Below are 17518 nucleotides of genomic sequence, written 5' to 3'. Positions count from 1 at the left end.
AATTCATTTATCTACCATGTATGTTCAATAATGGTGATACTGTAAAAATAAACACTTTTTTACATTAGTAGTTTTGGTTCTATGATTTTTTTCAGTATGATTGCCAAGCAGGAAGGAAATGACGAAGAAAAACATAGTCACTATCTAGATGCTTATAACTTAGCTCATATGGCAGTATCCAAAACAGAAGAAGTGTTTCATAGTGTTTGCAGCTTAATTGCAGTTAACGAGGTATGGAGATATATATCTATATATATATCTATATATGTTTATTACTTAAGAAAATAAATCTAATTTAGTCCTATTATTCATTTGCTTTTGGATAATTTGTGGAAGCCCCAAATGAGATTATCTTCCTGTAATGATAGGCATTGTATGAATACAGAAGGGAACATTCCGATGCCCAAAGCATTTACAGTTTAAGAAGGGAAGAAGAAAAACAGAAATGAGAAGATTTATTTTATCAATTGTATATAATTCTAAAATTTATCTAAAAGCTACAAAAGGAAAAAATCTAAAATTGGAGATATTTTGATGAAATTATCCTCTAAAGATGTTAGAGGTTTAAACTACTAACAATAAAGTGTTTATTCCTCAGGAGAAAAACGTTTACATTGACTGTTATGTAAATAAAGAAAACTTGTCTTTAACATACTGTATTTTGGGTAATGAATGCCTGCAGTTTACTTTGCTAGCATGTACTGTTATACTCTAGCATCTAGCTTTTTTTCTGCTTTGCCTTTTTAAAAGTATTTTTTTGTTTCTTCTAAAGACTGCTACCAAAATGAGCAATTATAAAATTTTGTTTTTATGTACACATTTTTAACTCCTTTGTAATTAGATATTTGTACCTGGTACATAAAACATGACAAGCAAAAATCCAGCCACTCTTGTTCTAAGCAGCTACTTTCATTGCCTTGTGTTGTATTTAAGATTTATCTTTTAAAATTACTTAAATTACTTAAATTACTCTTAATTTAAGTTACATAGCCATATCTATGATCTATCGAGGCAATAATGTTAAAACTTTTGCTTCTTTAGTTAAAAGAAATAAAACTTTCTAACTTCTTAGCAGCTAACTTTGCAAACATATTTGGAAGTAGAATTCTACTTTCCTTTCTTCTGTATTTCAGAATACAAATACTAGCATACCATTAAAGAGGCAACTAGCTAACAGGAAGCTAAACCTTGTGGAAATTCTTCTGGATATTTTTCAAGTTGTTACTACTGAGAAAAAGCTTAAAAAAGGGGGAAAAACATCATTCCATAGAATTGCAGAGCCATGTGGAGAAACTACTAAAGATAATGCAACAGAACAGGTAACAGAACATATTTATTCTTGTGATTTACTTATAAAGGTATAACAAAGTTTACTGGGGCTGTTTTCTGTAGTAGAACTTCTAGTACTGAGGAAAGGGCTTCTCAGGCCATTCGTTTAGTTTTGCAGCAGAGAAAGTTACAGTGTGTGTTTTTGTGGTGCATTTCTTGTTGTTGTTGTTGTTGTTATTTGTTTGGCTTTTTAAGAAAGATTTTGTTTCTTAAATGCAAAGACTTAAAAACAACTAATTGTTGCAGGGAAATTACCTGAGGCTTCATAATTGGGCTTTTTTTGCAGTACTGTCTTTTTTTAAATAGTTTTAAGCAGAACTGCTTAACTGAGCTGATGATTTAGAAAACAAGACATGCTCCACTGCAACAGAGAAGTATTTCTTACCCATTATTCTACCTCTGACAACAACGGTACGAAATGCTGCTACAACAAACACAGCAGCCCGAGCACTCTCTGTGGTACCCTCCCTTTACCCCTTACTCTTCCTAAGATTTGTCATTTGCTTATATATGTTACAGTGTACTGTTTTTTTTTTTTTTTTTTTTTTTTTTAATCAATTGGTAATGAATTTGTGTATCTGTTAGATACAGCTATTTTGTTGTTAAAAGTAATAGGATTTAACAAATGTTCTTGTATGTACACACACACATATATATATTTAAAAGTATGTTTTTGTATGTGTGGGTATATATGAGCAAATTAATATGGCTACATATTTTACCAGGATTGGAAGCGTATGGAGTACACCATAGGTCATATTACACTGGCTCAGTTAGCAAACATACAGAGTCTTTGTAAAGGCTGCCCTGCCATCAAATCCAAATGCCTGTATCTCACTGGAAAAAGTCTTCATTTACTCGCCATTAACATAGATCCCGTACATTCAGAAATCTACTGGAAGCCAAACATTATGGTATGCATTCTTGTATACGTGGAAATTAGTTTTTGTGTGTACAGTTTGTCTACCACAGTATTTTTTTCTAAATGTACTCATACAGGAATACTCTTTCTTCAGAGCTGGGTTTTATATATTGCATGCAAGCCATAAGAAAAATGTATGCTGAAGCAAGGAATTTCAGAAAAAATACTTCTGTCAACATGCCATTGTTATGCAGATCACTTTTTTTATTCCTGATATATGATAATTCCAAAATTTTCAGGAGAGATTAAAAAATTTCTTGAATGCCTTGAAGGGCTTGTTAGGTTTGTCTCTGTATCCATGGAAGAAAAGTAAGGACTTGTATTTGAAATGCTCAGATTTATAACTTCCTTTTGTGTTGCAGTAAGAACGCCATGTAAGAAAACAAATGTTGATTGAGTCAATCAAGTTTAGTGATGGATTGAAGTGTTCATAAGTGATGAACTGAGGAAGAAAGACCAGAAAATCAAAAATCTAAGAGATTGTATGGGCATCCTTTTTAGTTTCTATTAGATGTATTGTCATCATAACATATTAAGTAATTTTGATGCCTAATAGTATTGCTAAATCACTCACCATCGAGGGATTCATGTAGTGAGATGATATCTTTTAACATGAGTTTCATTTTCACCTGAACATTCACAAAATAAATGAAGCCACTTGTACATAATGTAATGATGTAATGTTTAACTTTTTTTTTTTTTTTTTTTTCCCCTACTGTGATGAGTAGGAAGAAGCTAAATTGGACATCGCTAAACCTTTCCTGACTTCAGGAGAATGCAGTGAACAGGAAGTGATAGACATCAGTTTACTGTCTAATAAGTGTCAGTTTGATAAGTATAGGAGGAAAGTACGGGAATTAAAGGTATTTTGGCATATTTTAGTAGTTAAAATATATACTTTTCTTACCTTATCAGTTCTGTTTGAAATGGTAATGAAAATGTTTGTAACATAAATTTGATCTTATAAATGAGAATCTCCAAAATGCCCAGAAAATCCTGTCTTTCTACCTCTTTTGTGTCTCTGTCCTGCATCTCAAAACATGCTGTGGGAGCTTCTTTGGGAGCCTCACCTCGAGTACTGGATGCAATTCTGGGCACCACAGTACAAAAACGACGTGAAACTGTTGGAGTGTCCAGAGGAGGGCTACAAAGATGACGAAGGGCCTAGAGGGGAAGACGTCTGAGGAGTGGCTGAGGTCAGTTGGCCTGTTCAGCCTGGAAAAGAGGAGGCTGAGGGGAGACCTCCTCGTGACCTACAGCTTCCTCACGAGAGGGAGTGGAGGGCAAGGTGTCAATCTATTCTCTTTAGTCACCAGTGATAGGACCCGCAGGAATGCTGTCAAGCTGAGGCAGGGGGGGTTAGGTTAGACATCAGGAAGAGGTTCTTCACTGAGAGGGTTGTTGCACACTGGAACAGGCTCCTGTGGTGGTTTTATCGTGCTAGGCAGCTGAACACCACAACCGCTCTCTCACTCCCCCTCCTCAGATGAGGAGGGGAAGAAGTAAAGGAAAGAACAACTCACGGGTTGAGATAAGGATGATTTAATTAAAGAGAAAAAATATATATATTATTAAGGAAATATTATTTTTAATTAAACAATTCAACTAAAGGGAAAAAAGGGGAAAGGGAAAGAGGGAGGGGGAAAGGGAATAACAAAACAAAACAAGTAAAGGCTATGTGGAAGTGCAGAGGAAAGAAATTACTCTCTACTTCCCACAAATGAGTGATGCTTGACCACGTCCTTGGAGCAGGGCCTCAATACACGTAGCCGGTGTTCGGGAGGACAGACGTTTTCGCAACGAGAGCCCACCCCTCCCCTCTTCTTCCTTTTTCCACCTTTTATTGCTGAGTGTGACATCATATGGTATGCAATATCCCTTTGGTTGGTTTAGGTCAGCTGCCCTGGTGATGTTTCTTTCTCACTTTTTTGCCCACCCCCCAGGAGGGTCAGAGAGAGCCCTGATGCTGTGCCAGCACTTCTCAGCAGCAGACACAACACCGGTGTGATACCACTGCTGTCCTAGCTACAAGTGCAGAGCGCAGCACTGTATGGGCTGCTGCAGGGAAAGTTAACATCCCAGCCAGACCCAGTACAACCAGGGAAGTAGTGACTGCACCAAGCTTGTCAGAGTTTAAGAAGCATTTGGACTGTGCACTTAGTCACATGGTGTAAAATTTTGGGTAGACCTGTATGGTGCCGGGAGTTGGACTCGATGATCCTTATGGGTCCCTTCCAGCTTGGGAGATTCTATGATTCTGATTGAGCTCCCAGGTAGAAGTAATTTCCCCTTTAAAGATTTTCATTGATCCAGCATGTAGCAGCTAGGACAAAGCAAAGAGTCAGCTTTTTGCTGCACAGACATGCCTTTTTAAAGCAACGTAACATTTTGCAGATTGGGAACAAGAAGATAACTTGTCATAAAATATTTGTGAAATTCTTAACAAAATTTAAACTGTATGCTGAGCTGATCTGTGTTAACTACTGCAACTCAAAGTGCACTAGAAGGAGGAGATACACAGTTTATATTATTAATTGATAACTTGATATAATAAGTTAAGAAAATTGTGGTTTTATTTGTATTAAATATAATTAACTGTAAATGGAAACAACTGTACTGAGAATTGACTGAAAATTCCTTTGTTCTGAGCAGCTCCTATTCTCTGGAATTTAAGTATAGTTCTGCTAACATGTACTACGTGTTTTATATTAAATAAAGGTATTTTCTTAAAACATTTATGTTTTAATACTGTATAACAAATGTGGCAACTGCTGAATAATTAATCTATTTTGCATATTTTGAACATAAGTAAATGTCTAAAGAAGGAGAAAAACATTATTAACCATGAAAAATCATATTTATTTTTCTAACACAAAAATAATCTGTATACATTTAATGAATATTTAATATTAATGCATATTTTAATATAAACCTTTCTATTTTTATAATCTAGAAGGAACTTAGGTTGGCTCAGAAATATCTTTCTCAGTGCAGTGAAGCTTTACTACAGTGTATGGGTATTGCATTCAGCTATAATATTACCAACATCCTTTGTCCTGCTAGTTTGGAAATGGTTGAATGCTTTGGACAATTTGATCCAGTTTCAACTAGCCAGTTTTTAGCCCTTCATCAGGTAATGCCGCTAATGTATTATGCATTTTTCCAGGTTGTGTTAAGTTACATAAGCAAGACTGTTTGTTCATAGACATTGCCTGATCATTCATCATACAGAGCCTGCCTGATAATTGATCATACAGAGCACAATGTACAGATACATATAGGCACTAATTGGTAATATGGGTAACTAAATATACAGTATGGTAACTGAGGTCAAAATGGTTGTTCCATGGCTTTTTGACAATTTCAGTATCTCTTGTGCTTGACATGAAGTTTTCATTCTTGATTGCATACATGCAAATATTTTAGTATAATTAATTTATTATAATGTGATTAGCTAAGATAAGACATTACCACAAAACATTTTCATCCTTCCCTGTCAAATAATTTTAAAAATGTTTCTGTGGATTTATTCATTCATTATTTTCAAGTAGATAGGAAAGGTTTCTGTTCAGTTTGTCAAATCAGCACCTACTCAGCATGATCCCTTAGGTGACTCAAGGATATATGAATCACTCGTGTGACTGTGGGCCTTCACCACAAAGAAGATAAGGAATGGCTGTAAGGCTCATATTCCCTACATCAGGAACAAATAATACATACTTCCTACACCGTCATCTCCACTGCAGAAATAGAGAAATGCACCTTATACTAATTTTCTTCCTCCCACATCAAGGCAACCACAAGAAATTATTGCAGATGTTAAGCATATGTCGCTGTGCCAACACTTAGATTTGCAAATAGCTCCATCAGTGAGTGGAATGCACTGAGTAGGTCTTTCAATAAATCAGAAAACAGCACAGCTAGAATATAGGATATAGAATACAGAATAGTTTAGTTGGAAGGCACCTACAAAGATCATCAAATCTAACTGCCTGACCACTTCAGGGCTAAGGAAAAGCATTTTATTATGGGTATTATCCAAATGCCTCTTGAATGTTGACAGGCATGGTGCTTCAGCCACCTCAACAGGCTAGGAAGCCCCTTCCAGTGTTTGACCACCCTGCCAGTAAAGCAGTTTTTTTCCTGAATGTACAGTTTGAACCTCCCATGACACAGCTTCATGCTTTTGTGTGTGTCCTGTCATTGGTTACCAGGGAGAAGAGACTAGCACCTCCCTCTCCATTTCCCTGCCTCAGGAATGAGCTCACCTCTTGGCCTCCTTTTCTCCAAACTAGACAACCCAAGGGCCCTCAGCCTCTCCTCACAGGACATGCCCTCCAGCCCTTTTACCAGCTTTGTTGTCCTCTAGATGCATTCAAGTATCTTAATATCCTTTATATATTATGGAGGCCATAGCTGTACACAATACTTGAGGTGAGGCTGCACCAATGCTAATACAGGATTTCATGCTTCAGTCCTTTGTTGCTGTACTCATGCACACCACATTTTTTATGGTTTGCTGTTATACTATTTGTGAACAGGCAAAGTAGAAGGCATAAGAAGGCACCAAAACCATGAGTAGCCATGTCTTTTACTGGGGAAGGTGTTGGTTCAAAGGAGAGGCTTTTTATGTTTGTTGAAAAGAAAAGGATGTAGTCTTACTTACCCTATAAAATGTTCTCTGTGGGAAGGATGTTAAAATATGTCATGTGGTGGGTAAAACGGTAATAAGGCCAGTATTGTCTTTGGAGAAGCAAAGAAATATAGAAAAGACAGCTTGCTTGAAAAGCTGAATTCAGAACACAATCACTTAACCTTTCCATTTAGACCTTAGATGAGTAAATGCACGAACATAAATGGTAGATGTAGACAAAGTCAATTCTCGCTGTTAATCTTAAGAAATCTTACTAAATTATTGGCAGAGGGTTTACATTAGGTTATAAACACATATAGGAGACATGCTTTTGCTAACTCATTTCTTTTTAAGTGAGAGACTATTTCTTTAACATACATATATATACATGTTATAATGAACATATATATGTATTTATATGATTTTTGGGAGAGAAACTAAGCAGCTCTAAATGTTTTACAGAGCTGTTCAGCATCTATGATGATGAAACATATCCTTCTAACAGCTAATTCTGACACCAGCAGCTCTCGGCTGGCAGCATTACTGCATCTACAAAATCAATTGAAACAAAACAGGAACACAAGTGATCTTCTGAAAAATGTGGAACAGCAACTGACTGCTACTTCAATGGTAACTTTTTGAGATGTGTTACTTATGAGGTGTTTATATGTATGTTATACAAAACACACATATAGACATATACATACATATCTGTTTCCTTTGAACTCTTGTTGAACATTTTTATTTTCTTAATTTCAGGTATGGGTTGACTTGGTCATGACTGAAATTCACGATTTGTTAGTATGGTCCGTATCCTGTGGTTTTGTTTATGCTAGGTTGTCTGTGTGGCATGAGCTATGTAATTTAAATTAGAATTGAGATACAAAGATGAAATCCAAATTTGTCCCGTAGTTACAATTTGGTGTATCTGGCTGTCAGAGCTGTCTGAATTCAGTACACCTAAATCCTTAGTTCCATGTGAGTCTCATCCAATCCAGCTGAAGATGCTGTTGTAAAGGACCCTGGCAGCAGAGACTCTAGTCACCATCTAGACAGCAACCAGTCATGCTGTTTGAGATTCTTAGGTCCCCACACAAGTGCTACCCTATGACAAGGTTCATTTACATACATATACATATATATATAATTGATCTTCTTATTAAACTCTCTGTTGGTTAGTCTCTAGACATCATCTAAACTATGATATTAAAAAAAAAAAACAACAAACAACAAACAACCAGTTAAAAAATATTTCATGTAATTCATAGTTTCTGGAGCAAATGATAGTAAGCTTTTCTGGGACAGAAGTAATCTGTCATTTGTTCTAAGCCAGCTGAGAAATGTGTGTTCTTCAAACATCTGACATCTAAAAGTGGATACTAAAACTAAGATTTGAAGACCCTAAGTTAGAAAATAATAAAAATTAAATGAAATTTAAAACTGACAGAAAGTTAGATACAAAGGTTTAACTGTAACTGGCAGGAATTAAACATTTAAAAAAGGTGGCAAGCAGAGGTACAGTACAGAATAAACAAAATAAGTATTTGTAGGCCATTATTTTGGGTCTTCTTTCTATGTGCCGTATTATCTTATTTAACCCAAGGAATAGGACAGTATTTTGTTCTGAAGACACCTTTGGGGTTGCTGTAATAATCTGATGGGTAGGAGATAACCCAGCTGAAAAGGTTCATCAATACCCACTGTGTCTGCACCTGCTGCGGTAGATCAAGAAAGAAATGTGATGATTAAGAAATATGTTTATGGCTTCATTGTTGAATTGCATGGTTACAGGAAGCATGAAATGCAGGAAACCAAAGTGGTCGATAAAGTAGTTCTCCTTGAGAGTACATGAGTGTTTTTTAAAATTTAGCTGTGATTTTTACTTCAGATCAGGAGTGATACTTTCAAAGTGTATCTCCCAATTGTCCCCATTTACTGTGTTTTGATTTTTTATCATGGAACAATGAGTGTATAAGCTGGATTCCTCTCAGACAAAAAGTTAACTGGATTCCCTGACGCACATAAGCCACAAATGGGCAATCAGTCCAGGAGACCAGTCCACAGGTACTCTGAAGTAAAAATAATTGAAAAGTGTATAAGCAGAATGTATAATTCTGCTCTCAAGTGTACCAGTTGATAATGTACATATATATATTCAGAGCGGGCTAAAGGTGGTATGGATAAGCACATAAGACTTCAATCTGAAGAACACATACATGCATATGCTTAAATGTAACAAAGACATTTATGGTGCTTTCTGTATTAGGACAAATATTTCATTGGTGACTGGATGTTGAGTCACTTGGGTTTTCTTCCATGTGTTCTGTTGAGAACAGTTCTATATTCATTAGCACTAATTGCAATATTTTATATAGTTTTATATAGTTCCTTTTGGTGAAGTGTCTGTTTTTAACAAAATTGTGAAACATTTTTACAAGTGTGTGTTACATTGAATTATTCTGCTACCTGCCTTTGATAATATTCTGCTAGGATTTGATAACATTTTAACTTCACATATAGTATAGTGGCCAAAAAAGTCAGGTTGCTTTGAAACGTGGACTAAGTTACAGTAATTCAAATTTGTTTTAAATATTATTTATAAGTTCTGTACTGCACAAAAATCACAGAAAGGCTGAGGTTGGAAGAGACCTGTGGAAGTCATCTGATCCAACCTGCCCTGCTCAAGCAGGGCTATTCAGAACAGGTTACCCAGGATCATGTCCAGGTGGCTTTTGAGTATCTCCAAGGAGGGAGACTCCACAGCCTCTCTGGACAACCTGTGCCAGTGCTCTGTCACCCCACAATGAAAAAATGTTTCCTTATGTCTGGACGGAGCCTCCTATGTTTCAGCATGTGTCCATTGCCTCCAGTCCTGTTAAATTATTAAAACCTTATTTACTAGAATTACCAATTTTCTCACGGAAGAACTGAAATCACTGTTAATAAAATGTATTAAAATAATTTTATTTTTGAATTATTATGCAGGCATGGAGAAATCTCTGTATTCCTGTAGAACATTTTAATATAGTGAATGAATTGCCATCTAATTTCTACATAATGATTCTCCAGCATTCAGAAGACAGGTATAAAATGTCATCATTTTCATTTGTTATTCTGTTTGTTACAAATGTCCTCTTTCTATACCTGTGAATAAGCACTATTTTGTTTGCTTATTGTCTTTTACTTCTAATTTTGCTGGATTTGAATTTTAGGTTAGTGTGCAAATTCATAAACAAATAAAACCACCTGCAGCTCAAACCTGTACTTTTAAGTATTTCTGGGCTTTTTATTTCCCTAGTTATATGTTTAATCTCCAGAGCTTATTTGAAAGGTTTTAGACCATTCTTGTTATTCTCCTAAATCCTGTTTATATTATTCATCTCTCACTGGTTATGCTCCTGAAAATGTCAGGAGGAGTCCCATTTAGCTTTATAGAACCTCACATAGTCTGGTTATTGCAGCCTCATGAGTGACTACTCATAAACAGCTGTAGCAACTGGTTATGTACAGCTTCACCAACTGTGAAAAGTCTTAAACAACTGTCATGGAACAAATAAAAATCTCCCTTACTGGATATATAGCAATGAAAGATGTTTTCTTAAAGCTGTCAGTTTGTTCCAATTGGATTTTGCAGGTTTTAGCACCCCAAGGTCAGGGTAATTAATGCATCATCAGAGTATTAGCACATTAAATTGTAGGATAATAATTACTTATGTAGCAAAACTCATTCACATCAATAAGCCCGAACAGTCAAATAATCTACTCAGCAGTTTTCTGCTTTCTATAGATCAAACTTGTACAGCTCATTGATTGAGAAATCAAAAGTAAGTACTTTGCAGCAGAAAGGAAAATCCACTGAACCAATGGGTAAGTGCCTCTTACAGTTAGAGATAAAAATCATTACCCTAATTGCTCATATGTTTCACTGTTTCCTTCAATTAAATTTTAAAATAATTGTTTAAATAATGGTAACTCATTAATACCTGAGGAAAGTAAATACCTAAATGCATGTTTCATTATCAGATACAGTGTATCCAGACAGGATTTACAGAATTTTAGTGTATATTTTAAGGGTAAAGTTGCTGTTAAATACATATCAGGAGATTTTAATTTTTTTTTTAATTGTACACATCTGTACAGATCTTATGCAAAATATATGTAAACAGTTTTTCAAAGAACAATAGAATATATTGTTTTAGATACTGATGGTCTCTCTACAGTAATTTCTTCAAATACAAATATGTCTCAAAAAGAACATGTCTCATGATGGTGTTATTCTCCTTCTAACAGTGCAAGCTAAAGTTTCTCGATTTCCTGTGAATCCTAATACATTTTGTACTTTGTTGGAAAAAGTGTATCTTTACAAGCAACAAAGTATGAAGAGTCACCTTAAAGAAACTGTCATTCAAAGCCTGCAAGAGTGCATCACTAAAACTGATACGGTAATATATTTGATTACCTTATATTCAAATGAGACTGGAAAACATGTACTAAAAAACTATCATAAGCCCTCTCTATGTAGAATTTTCCATTTATTCCAAGTGTAACATCCGTAATCTTCACAAGTACTAAATGTTTTGTGTATTCTGCATCAAAATTTAATGTTACTATATTTTTCTGTTACTGTTTTCAATGTCATTCAACAACTCTGAGATGTTCTGTAGTTTATCATGATAGAAAGTTGATACAACTGAGATCAATTTATTTAAAAAGGTGCTGTGTGTCTAAGATTTACATTGCTGTGTACATTGGCCCCGGATGTCCCCCCCCAAAAATGGGATCATAGATCTCAACCCTTTATTCAAAATAAATCAGTCTTAACCAGAGAATTATTACTGATTTCCAGAAAATTGCTGAATTTTACAGAAAAGTTCCTTTCTAGGGCACACTGTCCTTTGGCACTTGGGCTGTTTGGATGCAGTTAATCCAAGTATTTTAGTCACAAATTTTTTCTTCAAGTACACATCTCAATGGAATTCCAAGTTCACACCTATAGCTCTAACATTAAGTTCTAGATGAAAAATGTTTTCTGTTACTGTGTTACTGTAAGAGGATTTAGTTCTGTTATTGTAAGAATTCTTAGTTCTGTAAGGAAATACTTTTTCAGTCAGAGAACGGTTATTGTGTAGCATAAAGGTACACTGGAAAAGCCTATGCTTTTCTACAGGTTTTCTGCACTCTGTAAGTCTATAAACTACCATTCTCATTTACTTTAATTTTGTCTCCACTACATTCTGTAATCCCTGGTTAAATGTTATGTATTAACAAAAACTGGTAAGGACCTTTTTTAATCATTGATATGAAAAACTTGAAATATGAAAAAAATGTAGATGATATGAAAAGTGTAGATCATACTGAATTTTCTGCATTTGTTTTCTTCTTTTAATCACACAACTCTTACACATCTGGTTCTTGAAATATAATTCTGTTTTATTCATTGTGTTACCATCTTTCAGCTAAAATACTGATTATTCCTGATGGTTAAAGTGCTGATCACTTTTTCTCTTGTCCATGGCCAGCCTTTGTTGTAATGGCAAGTTATGTGAAGATTGTTGTAGTTCCATCAGGAGAGGTGATAATGTCAGGTAGAACAGACAGAAAAAAAGATTTTTAAAACACAATGTACATTAAAACTTGTATTAATCATGCATACAACCTGCACAAAGCCATGCAAAGAGGGCTTTGGATAGAAAGTCCATCCATTAGTACTAAAACTCTTTGACATTTAGTTGAGCTCATTTGTTCATTTATTTTTTTGTGTCCATCTATATGGGCTTTTAGAAGATTCAGTTTTATAGTGTCATCTCTATTCTCTCCTTACCTGTTTTCTTCATTCTGTTTATTTTTTTTTCTCAATTGGTTCCACTGATCTCCATAAAATATAATTTGCTTTTTCAACACTCATCTTCTTCTGTTTACTTCTCAAAGCTGTCCTTTCACAATTTCTTTCAATTTTTTATTCCATTATACATATATATATATATATATATATATATATATGGACTTTCCGTCCCTTCCTGTTCCCCATTTAAATTTCAGAAATACATTAATTGCTTTGATAATAAATATTGACATTTTATACTGATTCTTATGTTACAATATTTTGCAAAATGGTGATGGCAATGATGTTGTGAAGTAGTTTTGAAACTGATTTGCTCTATTTATATTTTCCACTTGTCATGTTTCAAATGATCTGAATAAGCCTCTGATTTACCATATTACACCCACCATCCTTGTTAAATAGAATTTTGTATGTATTTTGTTTTTTGTTGCAATGTGTGTGATAGACTCCAACAGAGAAAATAGACAAGAATGGACACAATTTGATAACAGATTTCTCTGAAATATTAGAAATTATGGAAGAATATCTGAAACCACTGCTATCACAGTTTGATTTTCCTAAAATTAGGTAAGACATTTAGAGTTGTTTTGATCATCATTTGTAAAAATAGAATGGTCTCAGCTCATACAAATACAGGAAAGGTTGTAGGTGAAAAGCAAGATTAGAGTCCATTGAATGGACTTCTGCATCTTTAAAGGTATAGTATAAATATATGCAGTATATGCAAGTCAAAGAGGATAGAACCACATGGAAGACTAATGCCTATGCCTAACAAGCACTGTCCTCCAGCTTAAGTTATACAGTTCAGAATGAAACATTATAATTTAACTAATTAAGGATGGAATTTCCAAAGGAGTACTTTGTGTAAATATCTCTGTCTTTGTGTATCCCACGAAAACCTTTACTTACATGACTATTAATACTGAAAATATTTTCAATGTAATTTTTCTTCCCAGAGAACACAGCACATCAGCTTCAGCAGCTGAATCAGGAAAAATAAAAGTGAAAGATAAGGACACCAAACACACTAGAATGCAGGGTATGTGCTCTCTGGAGTATAATATATGTGCACTTTAACAGTGTTGCCTATTTTCTATACCAAGTCAAATATTTCAGTATACTTTCAAAGATTATTTGTACACTGGGCCTATCCTTCTACATGTATTAAAAGTCTTCTATACTATACAGGTTTCAGACAGGTAAATAAAATGTCTTTATTACAAACCAGTCTTTTGAGGAGTAATACCAAAAGAGAACATAAGTCTGTTGGTCTAGTTTTTTTGTCTTGTCCTGCTTTCTGCTTTTTACTTTGTGGACTCTCACAGTTTGTTTGCTTTAATGCAACAAACTTAATGTGTTCTGAGACAAACTAAACATGTTCTGAGAGAAGACAATCCAAGTCCATGGCTTGCTTTGGGGATCTTTTTTTTTTTTTTTTTTTTTTTTTTTTTTTTTTTTTTTTTCTTTATGGAGAAGAGCAATCAAATTTCTCAGCTAAAAGTTACTAGAAAAAATGCACTTGCTTTTAGAAATTTGCTGGAGTTTCTTTCTGCAATCCAGCAGCTATCTTTTTGTTTGTATTTGTTACTTCTCTGTAACAAAACAGGAAAATGTTGCTAAAATGATACATTTTGGTTTTCCCAAATAACAGAAACAAAATGTTTCCTCCAGAAGTATGTGGTTATTATTGGAAAACTGCTCTTTAGGCAAACATTTTTAGTACAAGTTTTCATTTCCAAAATGATTCTCTTAAATGAATAGCATTTGCCCAGATTTTGTTCTGGATTGTATTAATTATTAATACTGGAATATTTTTTGCTCTGATTAATTAGTACTCTCAAATGCATATGCTTAGAAGTCTAACAACATCTTAGGAATTAACTGTATTAAAACATATTTTGAATAATGCTTTTCACAGTAAAATAAGTTCAGTTGTCAGACAACAGAGGAAACCTAGTTTTTACAACTAACTGCAGTTATTTATGTACATACTGAGAAATATAAAATCTTAATTGTGGTTTGTCACATTTATTCAGGAACACCTATGGAGTTAGGATTGTGTGTGATATTACTAGCAGATAAATTATTTATGGAATTGCCTTTGGAAACTCTGAGTGTCTTTCAGGAGGAAGGAATATGTTCTGTATCCAGAGATTTTTCTCTCCAGATTCTCTACAATCGACTACAAGTGGATGAATCAGGTACTATTAGATAAACATTTTTTGTGTTTCTATGTTGATGTAGGAAGGAAGATAGTTAAAATGTAAATATGCAAAGTGTCATGTATTTTACTGGAAGTCTGTCATATAGTAGGTTTCCATTATTTTAGATAGAATAGCTCGTATAATAGACTTATTCAGAAATAATACAGGCTGATTATAATTGAAATGTTAGCTAATCCAAAATAACCTCTAGATATTAAAGAATATGTTAAAAAGTACATTCTAAAATGACTTGTTTCAACTGAACACGTATTGTCTTAAACTACAACTGTTTTCATCTATACCTTTTTTTTTTTTTAATTTTTCATCAAACTTTATGACTATTTTCATCTGCATTGAAAAAAATCAAATAAGACTTTAGAATTCTGTTAGTTTTCTTTTAACATTAATGTAAGACTGCTTAGAATATTGATATATTGAGCTACTTCCTCTCTGTATAGCTAATGTTACATATTAGGTACTCAGGTCAGTTAAGTGATTCTTGTTCTATACATGAGCAAAGTCAGACTCCACTGGCTGTAGATACTTTTATCACTACCACAGACACTGTGGTAGTGATAAACTCTTCAATTAAATGAGTTTGTTAAGTGATATGTTTGGGTAGATTTTGAATTGGTTTTATAACCTTGTCCTTATGACATCTTATACGTACATATCTTATACATAGCTTTTTTTTTTTTTTTAATTTATTCTAAAAATCAGGAAGAAATGCAGGTGCATAGCATTTTTCTGCTGAGAAAAAATGCTAAGCAATTTTTTCTTATAGATCAAAGATACCTCCTATTACTGAACCTATAAAAATTTGAAGCCACATTTTGCTCAGACATAGATGAAAACACATTTTAACTCACTTAAAGTTAGTGGGCCTAAGCCAATAAATAGGTTAAATTTAGAAAAGTCTCACTGTATGCCATGGCAGTCTTCCGTTCCATCCAGGTTCTTGAATTGCATTCTTATCTACACTATTTAGCAACTTTAGTGTAACTGTCGTCTGTTTCGCCATTTCTGCAGGGAAAGAAGCGTGAACAATCTGAGATCAGAATATTTTTAGTCTACACATTCATTTGATCTTATATATCTGTTATAAATAGGACTTTCAGAACTTTTTTTTTTTTTTTATTCTGTTTTTCCCCCTTTTAAACTGGAAATTCTTATGGTTGCAATATTTTAGAAGTTAATTAATGAGAGGAAGCATAACTGAAAAGCTACCTATGCTATTATGAAAGTAGACACTGAATGAAAAGAGAATCAATGGCCAATGCGCTCAAATGGATATCACAAACTTCCCCTAATTTGCAGTGCATTCCAGTGATAACTGTCTGAGAGTTATACCTCTGGTTATAGTCATTTTTGCAGTGAGAAGTATAACACAGTTCCCATTGCTTTTTGAAGCCTCTTGAAGTAAAAAGAAGACTCAAATATAAAACTTCCTTTATTCTTTTGATTTCTATGTGTTTCACAGAAGCTTCAGTTATTCCAGTAGCATCAATGTTGAATAGATACAGCAATAGGCTTAAAAAGTGCTCCAGTAGTCGCCATTCAACACTTTTCTCCTAAACGCGTAATGTAGTGAAGCATTTGCACATCCAAGAGATTGTGTGTGTTAGTTGTTTTACACTTTCAAGCTACTATTTTTAGGCAAGGCGGGTTGTGGAATGTCCTTGCCTTGCTGCAATGTGAAATTAAGTTGTATTTTTCTAATCTGTTGTTATTATTACATCCTAACGAATATAAGCAATCCTTCAAGAAAACTGTATTTTCTGAAACTGCTCATGTCTTAAAAAAAAGTCTTTTCTTTTCAATTCCACAGGGAGTGAAGTTAAAGATGTTCAAAGGTCTAAAGAACCAAAACCAAAAGCCCGACAGAAAAAGAATGTCAAAATGGTGAACTTTCCAAATTTTTAAAATAAAATCAATATGGGTAGTTCTTGTGTAAAAAGATTGTTAAAGGACTACAAGTTGCTTGCATAGAAGCTCTTTATATACTCTAGAAGTCTGAAGTGGGAATAAATATTACCTAATAATATAAGAATCTTGCTTCTTGTTTTTACAATTTTACAATAATGATTTGTTTATTTGAAAAAGCATATCCTCTGCATAATCGTGACATAATTAACAACTCAGAAGGGAGCTGTCTCAAAATACTAAACTACCTCCCCCAGCAATATGGTATATTTTATATGCATATATAACTATATATGTTCACATGTGTAAATATAAGTAATGTGTGTATATATATGCGTTCTGTATAATGCAGGATAGCTTATGCTTTTGATTTACATTGACACTTGTGTATTGTGCTGCTTTTAAGCCTACTTTCAAAACTTTAGGACATCTTTTTGTTAGTTGTTTAACACTGCAGATACAATAATAATGTTTGATTAAGGCTTCTGCATGTAATACTGTATATATTCTGTATAATTATAGGCACCAGATCATCGTGTTTTACCCTCTAATTCCATGCCTGTTGATACTCGTAATTTTAAATGTATCCTTTCCCAAATGATTACCTATATGAATCAGTTCAGATAAACTTTTTTTTTTTTTTTTTTTTTTTTTTTTTTTTTTTT

At 34.0% G+C, this 17518-nt stretch overlaps 1 protein-coding gene across 11 annotated transcripts in view; it reads left to right on the top strand.

Annotated features, from left to right (window-relative positions):
• The window catches only part of CFAP46 (cilia and flagella associated protein 46), an 83387-nt gene that overhangs the window by 56290 nt on the left and 9579 nt on the right, over positions 1-17518 (top strand). For 6 of the 11 annotated variants that reach the window (XR_004752133.1, XM_035330776.1, XM_035330779.1 and 3 more), the window contains 14 exons: positions 96-231; positions 1134-1319; positions 2055-2243; positions 2980-3114; positions 5205-5384; positions 7347-7514; positions 9870-9967; positions 10672-10751; positions 11175-11326; positions 13172-13293; positions 13683-13765; positions 14763-14927; positions 16759-16832; positions 17376-17436. Coding sequence is in view for 8 of the 11 variants with exons in the window: in XM_035330776.1 (XP_035186667.1) it covers positions 96-231; positions 1134-1319; positions 2055-2243; positions 2980-3114; positions 5205-5384; positions 7347-7514; positions 9870-9967; positions 10672-10751; positions 11175-11326; positions 13172-13293; positions 13683-13765; positions 14763-14927; positions 16759-16832; positions 17376-17436 (1829 nt within the window). In the remaining 3 variants the exon portion in view is untranslated. Of the gene's footprint in view, positions 1-95; positions 232-1133; positions 1320-2054; positions 2244-2979; positions 3115-5204; positions 5385-7346; positions 7515-9869; positions 9968-10654; positions 10752-11174; positions 11327-13171; positions 13294-13682; positions 13766-14762; positions 14955-16758; positions 16833-17014; positions 17483-17518 lie in introns of those variants that run through there. The other 5 variants (XM_035330780.1, XR_004752134.1, XM_035330781.1 and 2 more) reach the window with 5 other exon arrangements.

This window comes from Oxyura jamaicensis, chromosome 6 (genome assembly GCF_011077185.1).
Source record: "Oxyura jamaicensis isolate SHBP4307 breed ruddy duck chromosome 6, BPBGC_Ojam_1.0, whole genome shotgun sequence".
Taxonomy (NCBI): domain Eukaryota; kingdom Metazoa; phylum Chordata; class Aves; order Anseriformes; family Anatidae; genus Oxyura; species Oxyura jamaicensis.
This window is presented reverse-complemented; position numbering and strand designations above follow the sequence as displayed.